This window comes from Hibiscus syriacus, unplaced genomic scaffold (assembly GCF_006381635.1).
Source record: "Hibiscus syriacus cultivar Baekdansim isolate YM2019G1 unplaced genomic scaffold, ASM638163v2 tig00110621_pilon, whole genome shotgun sequence".
Taxonomy (NCBI): Eukaryota; Viridiplantae; Streptophyta; class Magnoliopsida; order Malvales; family Malvaceae; genus Hibiscus; species Hibiscus syriacus.
In genome coordinates this window covers 938190-958891 of record NW_024062802.1, presented here as the reverse complement: position 1 = coordinate 958891, position 20702 = coordinate 938190, and the positions used below count along the sequence as shown (strand labels likewise).

Here is a 20702-nt window from a genome sequence, read left to right as displayed (position 1 = left end):
TTCAATGTGTTCATTTTTGTTCTATAATAACAATTGAGAAAATTCTAGTACGAACTAAAAAAAATTTAGAATATGATTTTGATCTATCATTGCATCACTTGGGTATTGACTCACAGGACAAGTGCAAGAATCTTGTTTTTCGGAAAGTTTTAAAAAGAGAATCTATCACAAAACAAGAAAGATGGTGACCAACTAATATATTATACGAAGGATTTTGATTAAAAATAAATAAACAGAACACAAACATAATGGATTGACACCAACCATAAACCAGTATTAATTCATATAAAGGAGACATTTTTGACATTTACTTCCCATATCTAGAAAAAGTGTTTACCTTTCATTGGTCCACCTGCAAACGCTAAACAAAAACCACCAGCCAACTCTTCAATTTATAGGTTTTCTCACCTAGTAAAAAATGGAGTTCGTTCTTTCTCTTCCATGATTCTGTCTCGCAAACAAATCAAAAAACCAAAACCCAGATCGAATTCTGGAGCAAGCAACAACTTCATAACATGGTTAAGTGTTTCAGCTTCACTGCAACGCGGGATTCGTGCTTCCGCTACAGCTTCTCCAACGCCGGTCTCCGTTCATCGACGACGGACCTCGGCGACGGCACCGTCATGCACGCGTGGGTCCCGAAATCCCATTCCCAATCGAAGCCGACTTTAGTCCTCATCCACGGCTTTGGCGCCAATGCGATGTGGCAATGGAACGACTTCGTTTCGCCTCTCATCTCCCGCTTCAACGTCTATGTCCCGGACCTCCTCTTCTTCGGAGACTCCTACACGACCCGACCCGAAAGGACGGAGCAATTCCAGGCCCAGTGCGTGATCCGGGTCATGGAGGCCCTTGGGGTTGTCACTGCAATGAACGTTGTCGGGATCAGTTATGGCGGGTTTGTGGGTTATAGTATGGCGGCGCAGTTTAAAGAGAGGATTGAGAAGTTGGTGCTATGCTGCGCTGGGGTGTGTTTGGAAGAGAAAGATATGGAAGAAGGAATGTTTAAAGTGAAGAGCGTGGATGAAGCTGTTGATATTTTATTGCCACAAAAGCCAGGTAAGCTTAGAGAGTTGATGAAGATTTCGTTTTACAAGCCTACTCAAAGACTTCCCTCTTGCTTTCTAAAGGATTTCATCCATGTGAGTTAAGTTACTCTACTTCATCATATCATTAATTTTTTATTCAATCGCGATTAAAAGTGAAATACATTGACATCCCACACATGATCGAACCCTGTATCTTTACAAGAGTAATGTTTGTCTTGGCGAGGAAGCAGTAGTATTCTATTACAGTGCAACTGGCTTGAGTTTATGTTGGGAATTCAATTTTATTGGCAGGTGATGTGTACAGAGTACTTTGAAGAGAGAAAAGAATTGATCCTAGCACTACACAAGGACAGAAAATTGTCAGATCTTCCGAATATAACCCAGGTTCTCTCATGTTATTTTTTTTCTTCTTGAAATATTGGTGCCTATTTAATACATATCTGACCATGATTATGATCTTTATAACCCAAGGTTGTTTTTTTCTTATGTGTTATTTGAGCCTTTACATATTGTTTCTATTGTGCAGCCAACAGTAATAATCTGGGGAGAGCACGACCAAATATTCCCTTTGGAATTGGGATACAGATTGAAAAGGTCAGTCATTCTCAAGTACTAAGCAAGCATCAGTACCTCAATATCTCTGTTAAATTCTTCAGTTTTCTCTCAAGCATCCGTATTCGTCACAAATCTAAACTTGGGTATAGAGATAAAACGTTCCAAAAAGCTGAAATGTAGCTAAAAATTGACCTTGTTGTGGCCGGAGTATAATGGTGATGTAATGCAGGCATCTGGGAGACAATGCAGAACTAGTGATCATAAAGAATGCAGGTCATGCCCTCAATGTAGAGAAACCCAAAAAGCTATACAAGCACTTGAAATCTGCTCTTATTGATCCGATCTTTCCGGCTAAACCGGGACACTATAGCAATGGCAGCACAACAGGTTGAAAGGTATGCAAAAAACTAAATTCAGCAATTGCTGGTGTCTTAAAATTTCCTTCATTTAGAGATGTGTTTAATGTAGGAAACAAACTTATAAAGTCCAGTATTACTTGGGCTTTTCAGGTTCTTTTCCCCTGTAAGATACAGTTATTTGATAGATTTGAACATGAGTACAAAGATACGATGATGTGATAATATAAAATGAAATTATGAATTTATTTAAATCCGACAATCACACATGATTCTTATTAATCGAGACATGGAGAACTTCAATGAATCTGTCGAAATTATTGTAAGAAGATCCTCTGACATCAGTGGCCACTTCAGCTTTGTGCTTCCAATCCAGGGCCTTTTTCTTCATCTTCTTCCCATGTTCACCTCCTATCATTTCCTTCACAAGAGCCTCAACATCATTTCGGTTTACATCAGGGTTAACTTCCATACCAATTCCCCACGTGGTGCATGCAAATCGACAATTCGTTTGTTGTTCGGCAAAGAAGGGCCAACAAAGCACAGGCACACCTCTCGAAATGGATTCCAACGTCGAGTTCCATCCACAGTGCGTGATAAAAGCAGCGACGGATTGATGGGACAACACTAGATCTTGCGGACACCAGCTCCCAATGAACCCTCGATCCTTGATCTCCTCGAAGAACTCTTCGGGAAGAACAGCCGATTCCCCCATCACGACATCGGGTCTCACGATCCATAAAAACGGGTGCTTGCTGTTTGCAAGCCCCCACGCGAACTCTTTGAGATGATAATCAGACATCACAGTTATACTCCCATAATTCACATAAACCACGGATCCGGGTTCCCTTTGATTCAGCCATTCAATGCAGTCGGTGTCTTCTTTCCACAAGCTCGATCTCAGCGAGCTTAATTGGCTTTCAGGGACATGTCTGCCAAGCAAATTCAATGGACCCAATGTATATATACGAGGGAATTTGGCTACAATGGCGTCCAACACCTCATGCTCTAACTCATCGAATGTGTTGAAGATGATTGTTGAAGATTTTAAGCAGTTTCGAGCTTCGGATCCCAAGAAATCAAACATTGTATCATTGGGATCCGTTGTTCTTATAAAGCTTGGGATATCCTTGAGTCGCATGTTACTCATACCAGGGATCCAATCTATTGGTGTGTCGAGAGTGCCATCATTGATGAAATTTTCGTCTGAAAAATAAATCTTATATGACATGAATATGATATAGATACACAAATGTTTAATAATCTTTTCTAATATGAATTATTAACTTAAACACGATTGTCATATGATAAAATATACAAATTTAGTTATTAAAAAATATATATACAAATTTAGGGATATGTTACCTTTGAATGGAACAATGCCTCTTTGGAGCAGTTCATCATACTGTAAATAACCCATGAAACCACAAGCTGAGGCAGTCCAAAACTGGAATTCAGGTATCCCAAGCAATCGACCAGCTTCAATACCAAAGCTCATAACACCATCTGAGATGATGCAACCAACAGGCGGTACATCCGAAGAGTTCAACTTAGCTAAAAGCTCCAAAAACGGCACCAAGCAATTCTTCCTCGTCGAATCGCATAACGAGGGAACATCCTGAGTTGCGTCTCGTTCGGACTGCGGTAGACCGTCGGGTATTGATTCGAACCGGAAATCCGGCAACCCTTTCATGGCTTCAGCACCTTTGGATCGAACCAGGCGTCTATGGTTGAACTCAGTGTTGACGAAGGTTATATGGAAGCCTCTAGAGTGTATGAGCTTAGCTAATTGCATCATTGGGTTAACATGACCTTGTGCAGGAAATGGAATACAAACAACGTGGGGTTTTTTTGCTTCACTTGAATCCATCTTTGAAGAATAATATGAGAATGAATCAAAGCTTATAATTTAAGCTCGTAAATAAACTTCCTAGTTTAAGTTTTAGAAGCTTAATGCGTGGGTGTATACGGTCTGTTTTTTTTTCAAATTAATTTTGTATTTTTAGTTTATATATATATATATATATATATTTGAATCAATCACTGATATCTGATCTATTAATCGACTAATCCAGATCGGGTATTGTAGAGGTAAGGGTGACCCTTCCAACCCAATTTGCTCCATTCGTAAACGTTAAGATTCAAACCTTTGAATTTTTATATTTTGCATAACTATAAACAATCTTTCCAATCTAATTATTTTTATCTATAACATTAAAATTTAGACTATAATTATCTAATACTTTATCTTATCACACCAACAGATAATTAGGGACAGGTAGACATCTTTCATCTTCGTTTGATTTTAAAAGCACATTTTGTGTGGATTCCATATCTTCCACAAGGCAACGTTACCAAATAGAATTTATTGGTGCACTTGCTGGTTCAGCTCTATGGTTCTAGTGGTACCAATCAGAGACTAATTGATGATTAAAACAACAAACAATATCTATTTATCATACATCTTTTCTAAAATATAGTCATCTATGCCATCCACTAAATGACTGGCTGTAATAGAGTGGTATCATCATGTGGATACTATTTCAAAGGCATAAAGATAACTTTAACGTCAGATATTTTCTCTAAAATATAGTCATCTATGCCAAGCACTAAATGACTGTCTGTAATAGATTGGTATCATCATGTGGGCACTATTTCATAGGCATAAAGATAACTTTAACGTTTAATGTTTATATACATATATATTTGCAAAAAGGTCGCTTTGTTTCCGTCGTATATGTTGTTTTCGTCTTTATCGTATTACTATATTAATTTAAGTTTGAAAGTTGTTCAATTGCCTGTTTAAAATATTTACTATTGTTTAGAGTTTTAAGTTAGGAGTTTAAGGTTTAGGGTTTAAATATTATGGAGTTAGAGTTTAGGGTTATAAGTTAGGGTTAGGGTATAAAATGATACAATTAAATAACTCTAAGAGCTAAATTGATGTAAAAATACGATAAAAATAAAAATGATAAATTATGTCTATTACAGGAGTATCAGTAACCCTTTATTTTATTTTTGTCATTTCTATTTTTTTATTTAACTTTGATTTTACTTTTAAAAAAATTGTTTTTTTACATCTACAAACCACTAATTTTAAGGTGAGTGACAGACAAATCATATGATAAATTTTATATATTTCATATAATGTAACATTATTATCTTGTATGTCAAGCCAATAAGTAATTTAAATTATAAAATATATAAAAACGTAAAAACAAAATTATATGAAATATACATATATTATTAGGTGAAATGACATATCAACGGAGTTAAATTTTTTGATACTTTAATCGATATCTATGTTAAAAAAATTAACGGTTGGACTTTTTTTACAAATTTAATGATAAGTTGAAATCTGTATCGGTATTTTCTAGAGACATCATTTGAAATTATAGGTGTTTAAACGGTTAGTTCAGCCATCGACTAAATCGAATTTTCATTAATTGAATTAACAAAAAAAAAAATCTTTAATCGTTAACCAAATCAATTTTTTTTTTTGAAAATATTAATTGAACTGAACAAAGTTCGGTTATTTCGGTCGGTTAATCGATTTTTTTTATATAATTTTTTTAATTAGATATTGATAATTTAATGAGTTTAGTGTGGTTAAAAAATAATTATCTTAATTAATGCGTTTGACCTTAAAATATGTATAATATATTTCATATTTAATAATTTCGGTTAATTCGGTAATTAACCGATTTCAAACTGATTTATCCGTTAACCGAATTTTTAAAAAATGTTAACCATTTTCTGACCTGACTAATTCGATGACCGAACGAATTAATGAACTAATTCGATTCGATCGTTTAATTCAGTTAAAATAAAAAAATAACGCCCGAGTTGAAAGCCTGGATTTGCTGCAACGTTTATCAGGTCTTTTGCGACGTATTCGAGAAAGGTCGCTGAAAGTCTGGGCTTGTTGCAGAATTTTCTACTAACGTCGCTAGAATTTGGGGTCTAGATTAGAGGGTTAAATGAGAAATCAGTCCTCGAACTATGGTGCTACCCTTAGCGACACTAGCGACGCCTCTTTGGACATTAATTTTTTTTATAAAAAAAAGAAATGAATAAATATATCTACATACAAACCCCATGGTGGGCCGTAGTTGTCTACTGAAGGAGGAAATAGGGTTTTATTGGACATTCTTATCAAGATAATATAAAATGAAATTACAAATATGTTCATATTGAACTTATTTAAATCCAACAATCATACGTGATTCTTATTCATCGAGACACAGAAAACTTGTTCAATGAATCTGTCAAAATTATTGTAAGAAGATCCTCCGACATGAGTGGCAACTTCAGCTTTGTGCTTCCAATCCAGGGCCTTTTCTTTCATCTTCTTCCCGTTTTCACCTCCTATCATTTCCTTCACAAGAGCCTCAACATCATTACGGTTCACATCAGGGTTAACTTCCATGCCAATGCCCCACGTGGTGCATGCAAATCGACAATTCGTTTGTTGTTCGGCAAAGAAGGGCCAACAAAGCACAGGCACACCTCTCGAAATGGATTCCAACGTCGAGTTCCATCCACAGTGCGTGAGGAAAGCAGCGACGGATTGATGGGACAACACTAGATCTTGCGGACACCAGCTCCCAATGAACCCTCGATCCTAGATCTCCTCGAAGAACTCTTCGGGAAGAACAGCCGATTCCCCCATCACGACATCGGGTCTCACGATCCATAAAAACGGGTGCTTGCTGTTTGCAAGCCCCCACGCGAACTCTTTGAGATGATAATCAGACATCACAGTTATACTCCCATAATTCACATAAACCACGGATCCGGGTTCCCTTTGATTCAGCCATTCAATGCAGTCGGTGTCTTCTTTCCACAAGCTCGATCTCAGCGAGCTTAATTGGCTTTCAGGGACATGTCTGCCAAGCAAATTCAATGGACCCAAGGTATATATACGAGGGAATTTGGCAACAATGGCGTCCAACACCTCATGTTCTAACTCATCGATTGTGTTGAAGATGATTGTGGAAGATTTTAAGCAGTTTTGAGATTCGGATCCCATGAAATCAAACATTATATCATTGGGATCCGTTGTTCTTATGAAGCTTGTAATATCCTTGAATCTCATGTTACTCATACCAGGGATCCAATCTATTGGTGTGTCGAGAGTGCCATCATTAACGAAATTTTCATCTGAAATATATATATATATATATCTTTTAAACAATTTCTATAGCTTAAAAATGGATAAAATACACGAGATTATGAATTTGTTACCTTCAAATGGAACAATCCCTCTTTCGAACAGTTCCTTATACTGCAAATAACCCATGAAACCACAAGCTGAGGCAGTCCAAAACTGGAACTGGGGTATCCCAAGCAAACGACCGGCTTCGATACCGAAGCTCATCACACCATCCGAAACAATGCAACTAACGGGCGGCACATCCGAACCGTTCAACTTAGCAATAAGTTCCAACAATGGAGCCAAGCAATTCTTCCTCGTTGAATCACATAACGAGGGGACGTCCTGCGTCGCGTCGCGTTCGGACTGCGGCAGACCGTCCGGTATCTTTTCGAACCGGAAATCCGGCAAACCCTTCATGGCTTCGGCACCCTTGGATCGAACCAGGCGTCTATGGTTGAACTTGGTGTTGACGAAGGTTATATGGAACCCTCTTGAGTGTATAAGCTTAGCTAATTGCATCATTGGGTTAACGTGACCTTGTGAAGGATACGGAATACAAACAACATGGGGTTTTTCAGTTTTAATTGAACCCATCTTGAAGAATAATATGAGAATGAATCAATGTGTATAACTTAAAGCCTGTAAGTAAACTTCTCAACTTATTGTGTATTTATAATAGGAAAGATGCTTAAAAGGTCCTCTGATGGAGGATAAGACAAAATTCGTATCGACATACAAAAGGCGACGAAAGATGCTTTAATCTTGGGCTCATTGGCTATTTAAGCATATGATTCAACCATATAAGCAACGGTGCTTATAAAAAAATTATTGAAGATTATTTAATTATAATTTATGAATATATTACATTATTAACTGGTTATTCCACATGCGTTTTTTAAAATATTTGAATGTTTAAAAAGGAAATCATCAGTACGTTAGTCAGCTTACATCTAGCGATTAAAAATGATTATTTTTTTGCCAATAATGGGATCTGAATCTAATTATATTATATTGTATTAAAATTCAGGATTTAAATTTAAAAACCGATTTCTAATTCTAATTGATTTTAATTTAATATATACTTTTATGGGAAAAACTGAAGAAAATATCTCAACTGGAACCAACTCCAATGGGGGTTGTAATGGCCAGAGCAGTGGTCTACTTCAGGTGAGAGTGTGGGTCGTAAATGAGGTAAGCCCATGATTAGGCCCAGTGTAAACGGAACTTAATGTCTGATATTACGTAACCCAATATCTTATACACTGAGAAATACTACGTGATTTTGATTATTGAATTAATAAAAATATTTAATTTTAGAAAATATATTAAAAATGTTGTTGATTTTGACCAATAGTTGATCGTTGATTATCTACTAACTTTTTATTATGAGATGTGGGGCTTGAATATAAATACTGTCAAATGTAAATTGTTTGCATCAGTTGGGATGCATTAAGGATAGTTGGGGTTTAAAATTGGAGTGCTCCTGGTTAGGTGTGTCGCTGGTTACTCGTTAGCCTTGTGAGAAGGATTGTCACAGTTTATTGAAATGCCTGAGGCGTAAGCTTGAGCTTTGGACGAAAAATAGGCTCAGTTACGCTGGGAGGTTACAACTCGTTTAATCAGTGTTGTTTAGCATCACTAATTTATGGAGCAAACAGCTTATCATTCTCAATGTTGTTGTGCCACGAATCGAACATATTTGCATAAGATTTTGTTGGGAAAGAAGAGGATATCCCTGTTGGTGGTGCCATGGTAAGTTGGAGTCAAATTTACACTCTTAAATGTGAAGGTGGATTAGGGGTTAAGGATCTCGCTTGTTGGGATAAGGCTTGTTTTATTTAGTTATTGCGGAAGCTTTTAGTTAAGAAGGGGTCCTTGTGGGTGGTGTGGGTTAGATCGTATGTTGTGAAGGGAGTGACATCTGGAGCTTTGAGCCTAAATGTTTCCTTAGCTGTAGCTTAAAGAAAACTTTCTCGTCAAGGGAGATAGCGAGATTGTTGTTTGTGGGTACTAGTGTCGATTTAACCCAACTTCAAATGCGAGAAATCTGGTACGAGACTCGTGATAAGAAGGATAAGGTTTCATGACAGTAACTGATATGATTTTCGATGCATTCCCCTCGGCACGCTATTATCTCATGGTTGACTATGCTAGACGGATTGAAGACGAAAGATCCATTGATGCGCATAGATGTGACGGTTGATGGCCTATGTGTGTTGTGTAGAACTGAGGTGGAGTCGAGGAACCATCTCTTTTTCGAGTGTGTTTCTTCGGGTGATATTTGGATGGCAGTGCTGGACTTATGTGACATTCGACGCAGGGCGTGAGAATGGGAACGTGAGATAGTTTGGGCGATTATTGCGTTTAAAGGACGGATCTTCTTCTCATACTAGCTTGAAATGCTTGTATTTACTTCATTTTGGGTGAACGTAATAAAAGATGCTTCAGTAACGTTATTAAAAATTTGTTCTATAAGTAATGTCTCGAATATATCTGTATAGCGTGGAAATAAGAAAATGAAATTATTTATTAATTTATGTTAATTTGTAACAGTTTATTGTTTCTTCAGATATAATACATGTATCTTGTCCAATTTTTTTATTTTAATATTTTATAAAGCTTTAAGAAATTGTTTGGAAATCATGTCTAAATTTAAACAACTTAATTTTTATAACATTATATTAATTATTGAAAAATATTGGAATGCAAAACACCTTCTTTACTTAGGCACATAGGTAGGCAGGCAACAACGGCTCGTGTATACTGTGTATTCAAAGAGTTGGACATATGTATTTATGTCCGCCAACAACAAACATTTCAAAGTAAATGAATCATCAAATTCCAATAAATCCCATTTATTAATTCAAAATAAATGAAGAATTAAAGTACCATAAATCTCATATACAAATTTTAAAATGACTATATAAAATTATTTACAGAATTAAATTTTAAAACTAATATTTTCTAACTGAGTTTTAAGACAGAGAAGGATAAAAGGAAGGGTTAACGGAGTTAACTGCCTTACTGAAAACAAATTAAAAATTTAGTGATTGTATTGTATGTTTTAAAAGTTATGTGACCAAAATATAAGTGTCCTAAAAGTTTAGGGACCATTTATATATTTTACCCTTAAAGAAAATTATTAGTTGAACTCGATGAAGACAATGGTATTAAAATAAGATTTCATTAAGTTCAAACATGGTTGCATAATTTTCCAGACATTGTGAGAAAAAACAAAATTTAAAAATTTTAACTTTTAAAAATACTTCATAATTTAAGCTGAAAATTTAATTTTGACATAAAAATGTATATATAATTTATATTATATTTAGATTAAAAGTACTTCTATTTCAAAAAGTGGTTTTAGAAAATAATACTACAAAACAAGATGTTAATAACTTTACCCCTGTCTTGGTGATCAGAGATGTAAATAAGATATTCTTCAAGATTGTAGTTTCTACTTGATTTTGATATGCCAACAACCTACCACGTGTCCTAGTGATGTTATATTCTATCACCATTTTTGTGGATAGTATTTTTTTATAGGCAAAATGGATGAGTAAATGATGTGGTAAAAAAATAATTCTCAATATAATATAATTTGGAGATTTTTTTTTATCTAGGGTGAATTGTATAGTACCAACTCAAACATATCAAGTGCTTCACATGTCTTCAAGCTAAATATAAAGATTCTACGATTGCATGTTAACTTTAGGAAAATGGAGAAGAACCCACAACTACATGGTGTCTTCAGGGAAATTGAAAATACCCCATGAGTACACAGCGTCTTCAGGTAAATTGAAAAGACCTCATGAGTACACAGCGTCTTCAAATCAATAAGAAACTCTAATTCAGGAAATAATATGATGAATGTCTTATATGAGAAAATCAATTTTCCCACGACCTAATACATTTTCTACATTGTAATAATTTAGGTTTTGTTAAGTATATAAGGTACAATTGTGATACAAAATAGATAAGAGAAAAAGAAAATATATTGTTTATTATAGGATAAAAGATAAAAAAAAATTGAATTCAAGGTTTACCATATATTAGTTTATTTGGACAATAATAAATGAGTAACTTTTCATGAAGTGTATAATAATATAAAGGGTCAACTATGTATTTAGTTACACATTTATTTTTATGATTTTGTTAACTATCTAATTATATTTAAAAGCATATCTAATATAATATTTTTATTTCGTTTCGATAATCTATCATTAAAAGATAAACAAAACTGTGACTTGTCAATTTTTTTTATTTTTTTCAATGATAATGTGATATTACCTTATGGTGACATGTCAAAATCACCATTAAATTTTTAAATGTGGGTGATAAATTGAACAAAAATGTAAAGTTATATATGGTTTTAAAAAATATTAATTGGATGATCGAAACCACAAGAATATACGGGTAACTAAATACATAGCTTATTATAATATAAATTACTATTATATTAACACAATGTATTTATTTTATAAATTTTTTTATTTTAAGTCTTTAATTTTAAAATTATAAGATTTAAATGAGACATAGATTACTAAAACAAATAAAATTGTACAAACTTTAATTTACATAATTCGTATACCTGATAATTTTCGATATAATATTATAATGGCATAATTTAATTAACATATATTCAATTTCGATTCCAAATTTTGTTCAAGATTAAGGCTCATTAATTAAATCATTCATTAAGTTTTATGGCATGATTTAATAGCATAAATTCAATCTAATTGTGTATTAGATCTTTTTATTAGAAACCTTAAGTCAGTGATATCTAGCTGTGTCTTGCCGTATTTAGTAGATGTTGGATTCGATTACATAGGTAGATATCAGGGTCACTGTAAGATAGAACCAGACCTTATTTCTACCTTAGTAGAGCGGTGGAGGCCGGAGACCCACACATTTCATCTTCCGTATGGAGAGTTCACGATTACACTTGAGGATGTTTCTATGTACCTGGGCTTCCTGTGGATGGATATGTGATATCGGGGATCGTGTAGGGTTCATGGACTGCTTTGTGTCGGAATAATCTAGGACGTATCCCATAAAGTTTTAACGGTGGTCGGATACCGTTAAATTGGTTAGATGGCAATTTTCGGGAGTTGAGCGAAGACGCGTCAGATGATGAAGTTAAAATATATGCACGGGCATGCATACTGCAGCTGATAGGAGGGTTGTTGATGTCGAATAAATCGCGCAATAAAGTTCACTGTATGTGATTGCGACATCTTGTCGACTTTCGTCTGGCCGGATCACTCAGTTGGGGCTCGGCAGTTTTGGCTTTCCTGTACAGGGAGATGTGTCGAGCCATTGACTACAGGCGTAATGCTATCGGCGGATGTCTCATGCTGCTGCAGTCTTGGGCATGGTATTGATTGCCCTTTTTATGTCCCGTTGTGAAGATTTCGTATATTAATCATTTTATACATGGTATAATAATTTTTTTTCCTTGAATAGATGGTCTACTGACAATAAAAATCATCAGGAGCTACATGATGATTTAGAAAAAATTAGGGTGCTAATCGATCAGAAGGCTGGCACACATGTATGAATTTTAATGTTTAAAAATTGATTTTAGATTATAGTTATATAATTAGATTATTATTTTGATAAAAATTATATATATTTGTTTTAGTTTGAATGTGTGTCATATTCTAATGATGATGTGAGGACGGTGATCCCACCTGAGTTGAGAGGTCCATCAGATGTTTGGATGGCGATGGTCTCTTTGATCTGTTATGCGACCGTCGAGTGTCACTCCACTGATCGTGTGCTCCAGCAATTTGGTTGTTTTCAACCAATTTTGGAAGCACATCGTAATATGGACGAGTTGCATAGCACAGATAGACGCGACAAAACCGATATAGATTGGCTGGTGAGGCATCATGAGTGAGTCGTGTTGTGGGAGGATCAACATCAGCGCCTTTCACGTAGAGAGCCCATTTATGTTGATGACTTGACGGTTGGTGATGATTATTATGAGTGGTTCAACAGAAACGGGAAACCGTTTCTGCTTCCAAAGGATGCACGAGGGCGGACCTTTCCACGAAGTCGACAAAGACGTTCACCGACACAACACCATCGTCCCCCGACTCGTGGACGGAGAGCAGGTGCTTCCGGTTCATCCTCAGCTGCACCAGCAGGACCTTCACAGCAGTCACCGTCAGCAACGACTTACATACCGTAGCCATATATGATGCCGTCATCGCCTTTCCATTACCATATGCCGCTACCGCCGCCTTCACATGGTTTTATGACCCCGCCGCCGCCACCTTCACAGAGTTTTATGACCCCTCATGGAGGCTATTATGGGTCTATGTTTGCAGATCCGACTTGGGTTTCATATGTTGGATATTTGGCGGGTTCAGCCTCATCACCCTTGGCCGCAGCACAGACACCTCCTGTACAGTTTTCACAGTCAGCGATGTTTGGGTTTTATGAGTTTTCCCAGTTTTCGCAGGCCGGTGGGATAGTCAGTCATACACCTCCAGGGTCATTATTCTATGTAGGTGCTTCACCGTCATCAGCTCCTCATCAACAAAATTTAGCTGCTCACGACGACGACGACGACGACGACGGTGATGATGATGACAGCGAGGAGTCACAACCAGTGATACGAAGAAATCCTCCTCGAGACCGACAACCACTGTCCTGCAGAACACATTCACGTTGCAGGCTTAGATAGATTTTGTTTTTTTATTATATTTGTATTTAGTACTTTTTATTGTAGTTGTTTATTGGACTTTTTTATTGTAATTTTTTTTATTTATCATTTAATACTTACTTTAATTCGTTAATATGGTTGGATTTATTTTAATTTATTTTGTTAAATTTGTTGGACTTTTTGTTAATTTATTTTGCTTAATTTTGTTTATTACCCTTTAATATTAGTTATTGTAATTTGGTTATAATTTACCATTTAATACTTGTTGTATCATTAATATCAGTTATTCGTTAATATAACGCCAACGTCCAAACTCGTATAATTATTAATTAATAAACAACTACATCATTTTCTCATCAATTGTTACTTGATGACAACAGAAGTAGACATTTTTTCTAGTGTGTTCTGGGTTTCTACAATACCCACATCTTTTGTCTTGTCTAGATCTTTCTCGAATATCCATATCACAATGAATTCGATTGGATTTTGGACGACCACGCTCCCTCAATAAACTCGGATTTGGTACAATCGGAAGTTAATCTTGAACCCCATCAGGGTCTTTGTCATTACCTATGGGGGGAACTCAAATTCGTAGACCTTAAAAACTTCAGATAGTAGGTATACGTGATCCACTAAATGGTTATAGTCTTGGCGTATATGTGAGCAAGCTGCTATCACATGAGAGCATGGATATTTCAGAGCTTGAAAAAACCCACAGTTGCACGTTCTATCCCTTAGATTTACTCTTAACGAAACAACTTCAATCCCTTGAAGAGGTCGCGACAACTCTGTGACACGAAACATTTCATGCCTTCTAGAAAAGCTTGTTATAGACATTCCATTTGATGCAACAATTTTTTTCTGTAGATCTGCAACTAATCTAGGGTGATAGACATGACCGCTTTGCATCCAAGTTTGAGTTTGTCCCCTGAGCTTCGCAAAAAGCACCCCCAAACGAAAATATGTAGTCTTTACCAAAGCCGCTACAGGTAAGTGACGTGCACCCTTTAAGGTTGAATTGATTGCCTCTGCCAAGTTGGTCGTCATGTGTCCATATCGATATCCACCATCATATGCGTTCGTCCACATTTCTTTATCGATGAGGCTGATGTAATCGTATCATTCCTCGTTCTTCGCCCGTAAATCTTGAAGCATTGATTCAAACGTTCGAGGAAGAAGTTCGTAACCTAATCAAAAAATATATAACTTACTAACCAGATCAAAATGATCGAAAGAAAACAAACTACATCAGTTTCACTTACCCATGCGCACAAGTAATTGACGCTCATCATTCTTCTTGTATCTTCCATGGTAGTTCGCAGCAATGTGTCGGAGACAATACCTATGCTGGACAAAGGGTGGTTGCCACATTGGACCCAAAGACTCTATTGATGCTTTCATCCCAGCTCCGCGATCTGAAATGACATAGATTTTTTCCCTCGTAATAACATGTTCACGTAAATTTCGGAGGAAAAAAGCCCAAGAATCTGTATCTTCTCCTTCGACAAGAGCAAAAGCAACTGGAAGAATGTTTCGATTGTCATCTTGGACAACTGCCAATAATAAAACTTACTTGTATTTTCCATACAAGAAAGTCTCGTCGATCTGGACCATAGGTTTGCAGTATTTGACATCATTAACGTACTGTGGGTAAGTCCAAAAAAACCTGGTAGAATTGGCATCGATACTCGATCATTATGGTATGCATAGGAGGTTTCGAAGTCCACAATTATCCCAGGATTCAACCTCCATACCAGCCTAAACCAGCCTGAAAGTTCATTGTAAGATGCATCACATTCGCCATGAAGTTTGACAATGACACTTTGTTTTGCCAACCAAGCTTTTTTATAGGAGACAGTGTACCCATATTGCGATTATATAGCTGAAATTAACACAACAACAGCTATATGAGAGCTTGCTTTTACCATGGGCATGATGGCTTGGCATATCACTTCCGAGTCCAAGTTGGGATGATCTTGGTTGACCCCTCTAGCACAACATGTGTGAGGACCGTTGTATAATGTTAGTTCTCATCTGTTGTTTTCCTCTTCCTCTTCGATACGCGAACCGTCCAATTGCATCCGTTTTCGCGTCGGGCACAGTAGCATACATATTTTTCTGTCGTGGAGCGGTCAACTCTCGATTGAACTGAATTACAGATATTGTAATTTTTTATAGCCATTATCGCTTCTTCTTTGCTTGAAAACTCCATGCCTAAATATAACTCACCATTATTTATTGATGAGTAATATTCATAGTCACCGAGATGAGGCATATCCGCAAATTCTGGCGCATACATTACACTATAATCAACTTCATACATGTGTGCTGGAGGGTCAGTTTGTGTCACATTTGCTGGAACTTCATCCACATCATCATCATCATCGGAGTTGAATTGCGGTGATTTTGGGTGAATGAATAGTCCAGTCTCAGCACCATCCGCACCAGGCTCACAAAGCGGTTCTTCTGGTGGAGATGACGGTTCATCCATGCTCTCCACATTTAGGTCGAAGAACCTACTACTTGCACGCATTTCCCTTGAACTGGAAGGCATATCGACATTCAGATCGAAAAAGCTCGCAGTCGAATGCCTCCCCTTGGATCTTGAAGCCATCGTGTCAAATGGAAACTGCACAGATTGTTGCGTTGATGGCATCTCCATATTAAGGTCAAAGGGATTTGCAGATGAATGTCTTCCCCTTGAACTGGACGCGATGTTTCCATACGGATTGTTCATCGACCCACCTCGGTACATACCATAAGGAGTTGCAGATGAATGTCTCCCCATTATGGCATTAAAATCATTACACATTATTGTCGTCGGGCTGTCAACTTGATCAACTTGTTCAGCCAACCCATAGTGGGAGCTTAATGATTGACCACGAACAGCACGCACTTGAACAAACTTTGCATACATTTCAATATCGCCGTCTGAATAATTACTTTGAGAATCAACCATAATTTCAACATCATCATTGTTCTATAGTTCGAACGTTGTATAAGTTAATGGCAACAATGATGTTGAAAATATGTACTGCAACGACAACATTCTTCTACTACTTCCAACGTGAATCTTCCTCGAAATCTTCGTTATCAGTTCCTCAAGAGTTATGTTTCTCTTCAATGATATTTTAACAACGTCAGTTTCATCTTCTCGAATTTCACCATCATAATAAACAATAGCTGAAAGTCGCACAATTCTTTGAGTTTAAAAGTGCGACAATATTATATCTGCAAAAAACAACTGAAACAAAGCTGATTAAATAAATAATATATGAACGAAAATATAACACAATAATTTTTTTTACACATAAACGTAAATAATTTAAATAATATGATTTTATATTATTACTTGTACCTCAAAACTATTTCGACGTATGCTTCCGCTTTCTAATTTTACAAACACATAAATTAATTAACAACAATTAGTATAATATTTTTTCAAATAATCATAATAAACAATAAGTATAATAAAAAAATTAGCACAAAATTACCTAATAACGAAAAATCGCACGAACTTCTGAATCAAATATGAAAAGATTATCGGATTGTTGTATTAATTTTTTTATAATCGAGAGGAGATGTGAGGAGTTACCGGGGGAAAGGGTATTTATAGCTGGGAAAAGCTATAAGACGCGGTACCTGCACCGCGCCTTACATAATTATATTAGATAAAGCTAAGATGCGGCCCTGGTCCGCGTCTAACATAATTGTGTTAAAGGTAAGGCGCGGTCTTTGTCCCGCGCTATACCCTACGTGGCCGAAGGCGCACCCCAGGGGCCGCGCTATACACAAGTGTATCTCATGTCAGCATAAAGCGCGACACAAGGGGCGCGCCTTACCCCACGTGGCGCACCTTATCTCACGTGACTCCAAATCAGCGTTAAGCACATTGCAGGGGAACACCTTTCTGTAAAAGATGTTAGATCAAAAAATATAGTTGGAGCGGTGTCTGATCGAAAAAAAAGCGATGGACGATTATATATCGGGAAAATTGCCTTTCTATACAATACTTTGATAATATGTTTAATTATCAAAATTTCTTAAACAATATTAACATCTTGATCAAAATGATTAACCTTACAAATTTTAGATAGCAGTATTTAACAAGAACATTGATCCGCCCAGACGAAGCGGGAATCAGATTTCGTTTTCCCTGTTCCGGGTTAATTAATTATGTATGATAAGATCTAATTAGATTGAATGGAATCAATTTTCAAGAGTGGAGATTGAAAGAGGCTTAAAAAATCCCTTTTTTACAGTGTTTTTACCCAAACCCGAATAAGCAAAAATCCCACATTTCTTCACGTTTCTCTCTCTCTCTTTCCATTGCGTTATCTTTTTTATTTTCCCTTGTTCTTTCTGTAGTCTTCTACTGCCACTTAAGCTCTCTCTCTCTCCCCCTTCTCTTTCTTCAGGTTTCTCTTTCTTTTTAACCTTTGTTTCTGGCGGATAAACCGGGGTCTTTGCAGATCCAGCAAAACAAACATACCCATCTTCTGGTAAATTCTTCTTATTCTTTCTTTATCTTTTTTTCTTGGTATCTGTAAAGCGTGTGAACTTGGTACATAAATGTTTATTTTTTTCTCTGTCTGTTCTTCCTCTTTCTTGTTAGACATTATATTTTCTTTACATTTTCACAGTGTTACTCATTTGTTTGCATAGTGATGTTGATGTTCTTGGTTTATTGGGTAAAATTTCTGCCTGTTTTGATGTTTTTTTTACTGTCGTAATTGGTTTCTTTTGCGTGTTTTTCTTTCTTTCTGGGTATGTTTTATGTTCACATTTATACTTTTACAAGGTGCTCTGATTTGGGTTTCTAAAAGTCTTCATTTTCAGTTTTCAATCATGTTTCTGTTCAAAGCTGGTCTCTTGCAATAGGGAACTCAGATTTTATTGATTCTGAAAGTTCATCCTGTGTTAAAAAATGGTTATTATTTAGAACTTCAATTGGTAATTATTTAGGCCCCATTTTCATTAGTTTCTGATTACCGATTACTTATGTTGTCTTCTATTTTGGTTATTTATTTAGTGCTTGCAGTTTCATGTTTAGCTATGCTTTAGCTGGAAGGGAAACATGGATTCGATTGAAGAGAGTGGCGATTTCAGATGCTGGGACGAACTGATTCCGGATTCGTTAGGGCTGATTTTCAAGAATCTTTCACTCCAGGAAATACTTACTGTTGTCCCGAGGGTGTGCAAATCGTGGAGGAGGGTGGTTACCGGACCGTATTGCTGGCAGGAAGTTGACATTGAACAATGGAGCCACCAATGTCGGCCCAATACCCTTGATCGCATGGTTCAAATGCTGATAACTAGAAGCTCGGGTTCACTCCGAAAGCTTTGTGTTATCGGTCTAGCCAATGACCAGAGCTTTACATTCATTGCGGATAAGTAAGGGCATAACTCTCTATCACAATTTTTGTTTATATCCGTTTGGCATGAAATCCATTGCTTCTGCACCGGAAAACACTAGGTTTAATGGAAAAAATGATGGCATTTATTAGCTTAGGCAACTAATGCTAGACTGAAAACTAATACATAGTTGGATGAAGCTGCTTATCGAAGTTCTGTATATCGAGTTTATCACTAATAGATTAGGGAACAATAGCGATCGGAATGGTAAAGAATCTGAATAGAATTATACTATCAGTGGAACAGTGATCCAATTCTGTTTTGTTTAGCTACTTCATTGTGGATATTGTAAATTCGATTATTGCTGCCGTTATAATCCTTTTTCTCCCCTTGCTTCCAGTGCCAAATCTCTTCAGACTTTACGGCTGCCGAGAAGTGAAATAAGCAATTCAATAGTGGAACAGGTTGCTGCGCGGCTTTCTTCAGTAACTTTCTTGGATTTTAGTTACTGCAGGAACATTGGAGCTCCAGCCCTCGAAGCAATCGGCAAGCACTGTAAGTTACTAACGGGGTTGAGAAGAACAATGCACCCGTTGGAGGTAATCGACAAGGTGTCTCAAGACGATGAGGCCTTTGCCATTGCTACAACGATGCCAAAGCTCAAGCAACTTGAGGTGGCATACCTGCTTATTAGCACGGAAGGTGCGCTTAAGGTACTCGAAAACTGCCCCCAGCTCGAATTATTGGATATCCGAGGATGTTGGAATGTGAAGCTAGAAGAGAATTTTATCAAGAAATTCTCCCGACTGAAAGTTGTCGGACCTCTTATTGTTGATTATTTCGGTATGAAAGGCTGTGACGATTGTTCAAATTATTCAGGCTCATCTGGTTACATGGCCTGGGACTTTGTCGCGGGAAATGTTGCTTCCGATTACGATGATGAGATATCAGATGGGGATTGGGAAGACGACGAAAGCCTAGAAGACGTGGAAATGAGGTTCTACGACGGTTTCGATTTAGACGACACTGCATTTGATTGGCCTCTCTCTCCTTAATTTCCCCCCCTTATCATATTTCATAATGGCATTGACAAACTCTGTCAAAGCATGTTAGACATCCATTGTCGAGTATCTCTTAGCTCTTCTACTTTGCTATGTGTAAACAAAGCTTCTCCATGAGTGCCTGTAATAAAATCCAGTAATCTGTAGCCAAAAAGGTTGTTTTTCTTTTGATGTTCAAGTAATGCCCCTACAATAATTAATACAATTTCGATGTGCGTTTTGTGAAGATTGACGTGTTTGCTGACTTCCATGGAATATCAGAGAAAATGATCAGATTGTGACATAAAGAAAGAAGGATTTGCCTTTCTTTTCCCTTTTTTTTACTTTAATCTTTTTGACTTGTGTCGATGCTTTACGTTTATAATCAAGAAAAGAAGTTGAAAAGGTGAATGTGTGAAGCTTTTCCCCCCTTTCCAATGCTTCATTATTAAGCAAAACCAGGTCATCAACTTAAAGAAGAAAGCTTGTCACTCTTTATAATCCAAAATGCGCTGT

At 36.7% G+C, this 20702-nt stretch overlaps 3 protein-coding genes and 1 pseudogene across 6 annotated transcripts; 2 read left to right on the top strand and 2 right to left on the bottom strand.

The window, feature by feature from the left end:
* Positions 1-301: 301 nt before the first annotated feature.
* On the top strand, positions 302-2110 carry LOC120136153 (uncharacterized hydrolase YugF-like). Its single transcript, XM_039152266.1, has 5 exons — positions 302-418; positions 466-1142; positions 1341-1433; positions 1576-1643; positions 1834-2110. Exons 2-5 carry the CDS (start codon positions 516-518, stop codon positions 1994-1996), a joined length of 951 nt encoding a protein of 316 aa, XP_039008197.1. The 5' UTR covers positions 302-418; positions 466-515; the 3' UTR covers positions 1997-2110.
* Positions 2029-3907, bottom strand: LOC120136149 (linamarin synthase 2-like). The gene is made up of 2 exons (XM_039152260.1): positions 3326-3907; positions 2029-3166 (listed from the first exon to the last, which is right to left on the bottom strand). The coding sequence occupies exons 1-2, from the start codon at positions 3828-3830 to the stop codon at positions 2223-2225; spliced, it is 1449 nt and encodes a 482-aa protein (XP_039008191.1). The 5' UTR covers positions 3831-3907; the 3' UTR covers positions 2029-2222.
* LOC120136151 (F-box protein FBW2-like) lies at positions 2116-20348 on the top strand. Of its 4 annotated transcripts, none has more exons than XM_039152262.1 (4): positions 2116-2126; positions 18179-18293; positions 18845-19185; positions 19547-20343. In XM_039152262.1, the coding sequence occupies exons 3-4, from the start codon at positions 18869-18871 to the stop codon at positions 20199-20201; spliced, it is 972 nt and encodes a 323-aa protein (XP_039008193.1). In that variant the 5' UTR covers positions 2116-2126; positions 18179-18293; positions 18845-18868; the 3' UTR covers positions 20202-20343. The 4 variants fall into 4 exon arrangements, with proteins under 4 accessions (XP_039008193.1, XP_039008196.1, XP_039008194.1 ...); XM_039152265.1 differs by having other exon boundaries at positions 2122-2126; positions 18856-19185; positions 19547-20348; XM_039152263.1 differs by lacking the exon at positions 2116-2126 and having other exon boundaries at positions 18137-18293.
* On the bottom strand, positions 3896-7732 carry LOC120135865 (annotated as a pseudogene).
* Positions 20349-20702: the final 354 nt, after the last annotated feature.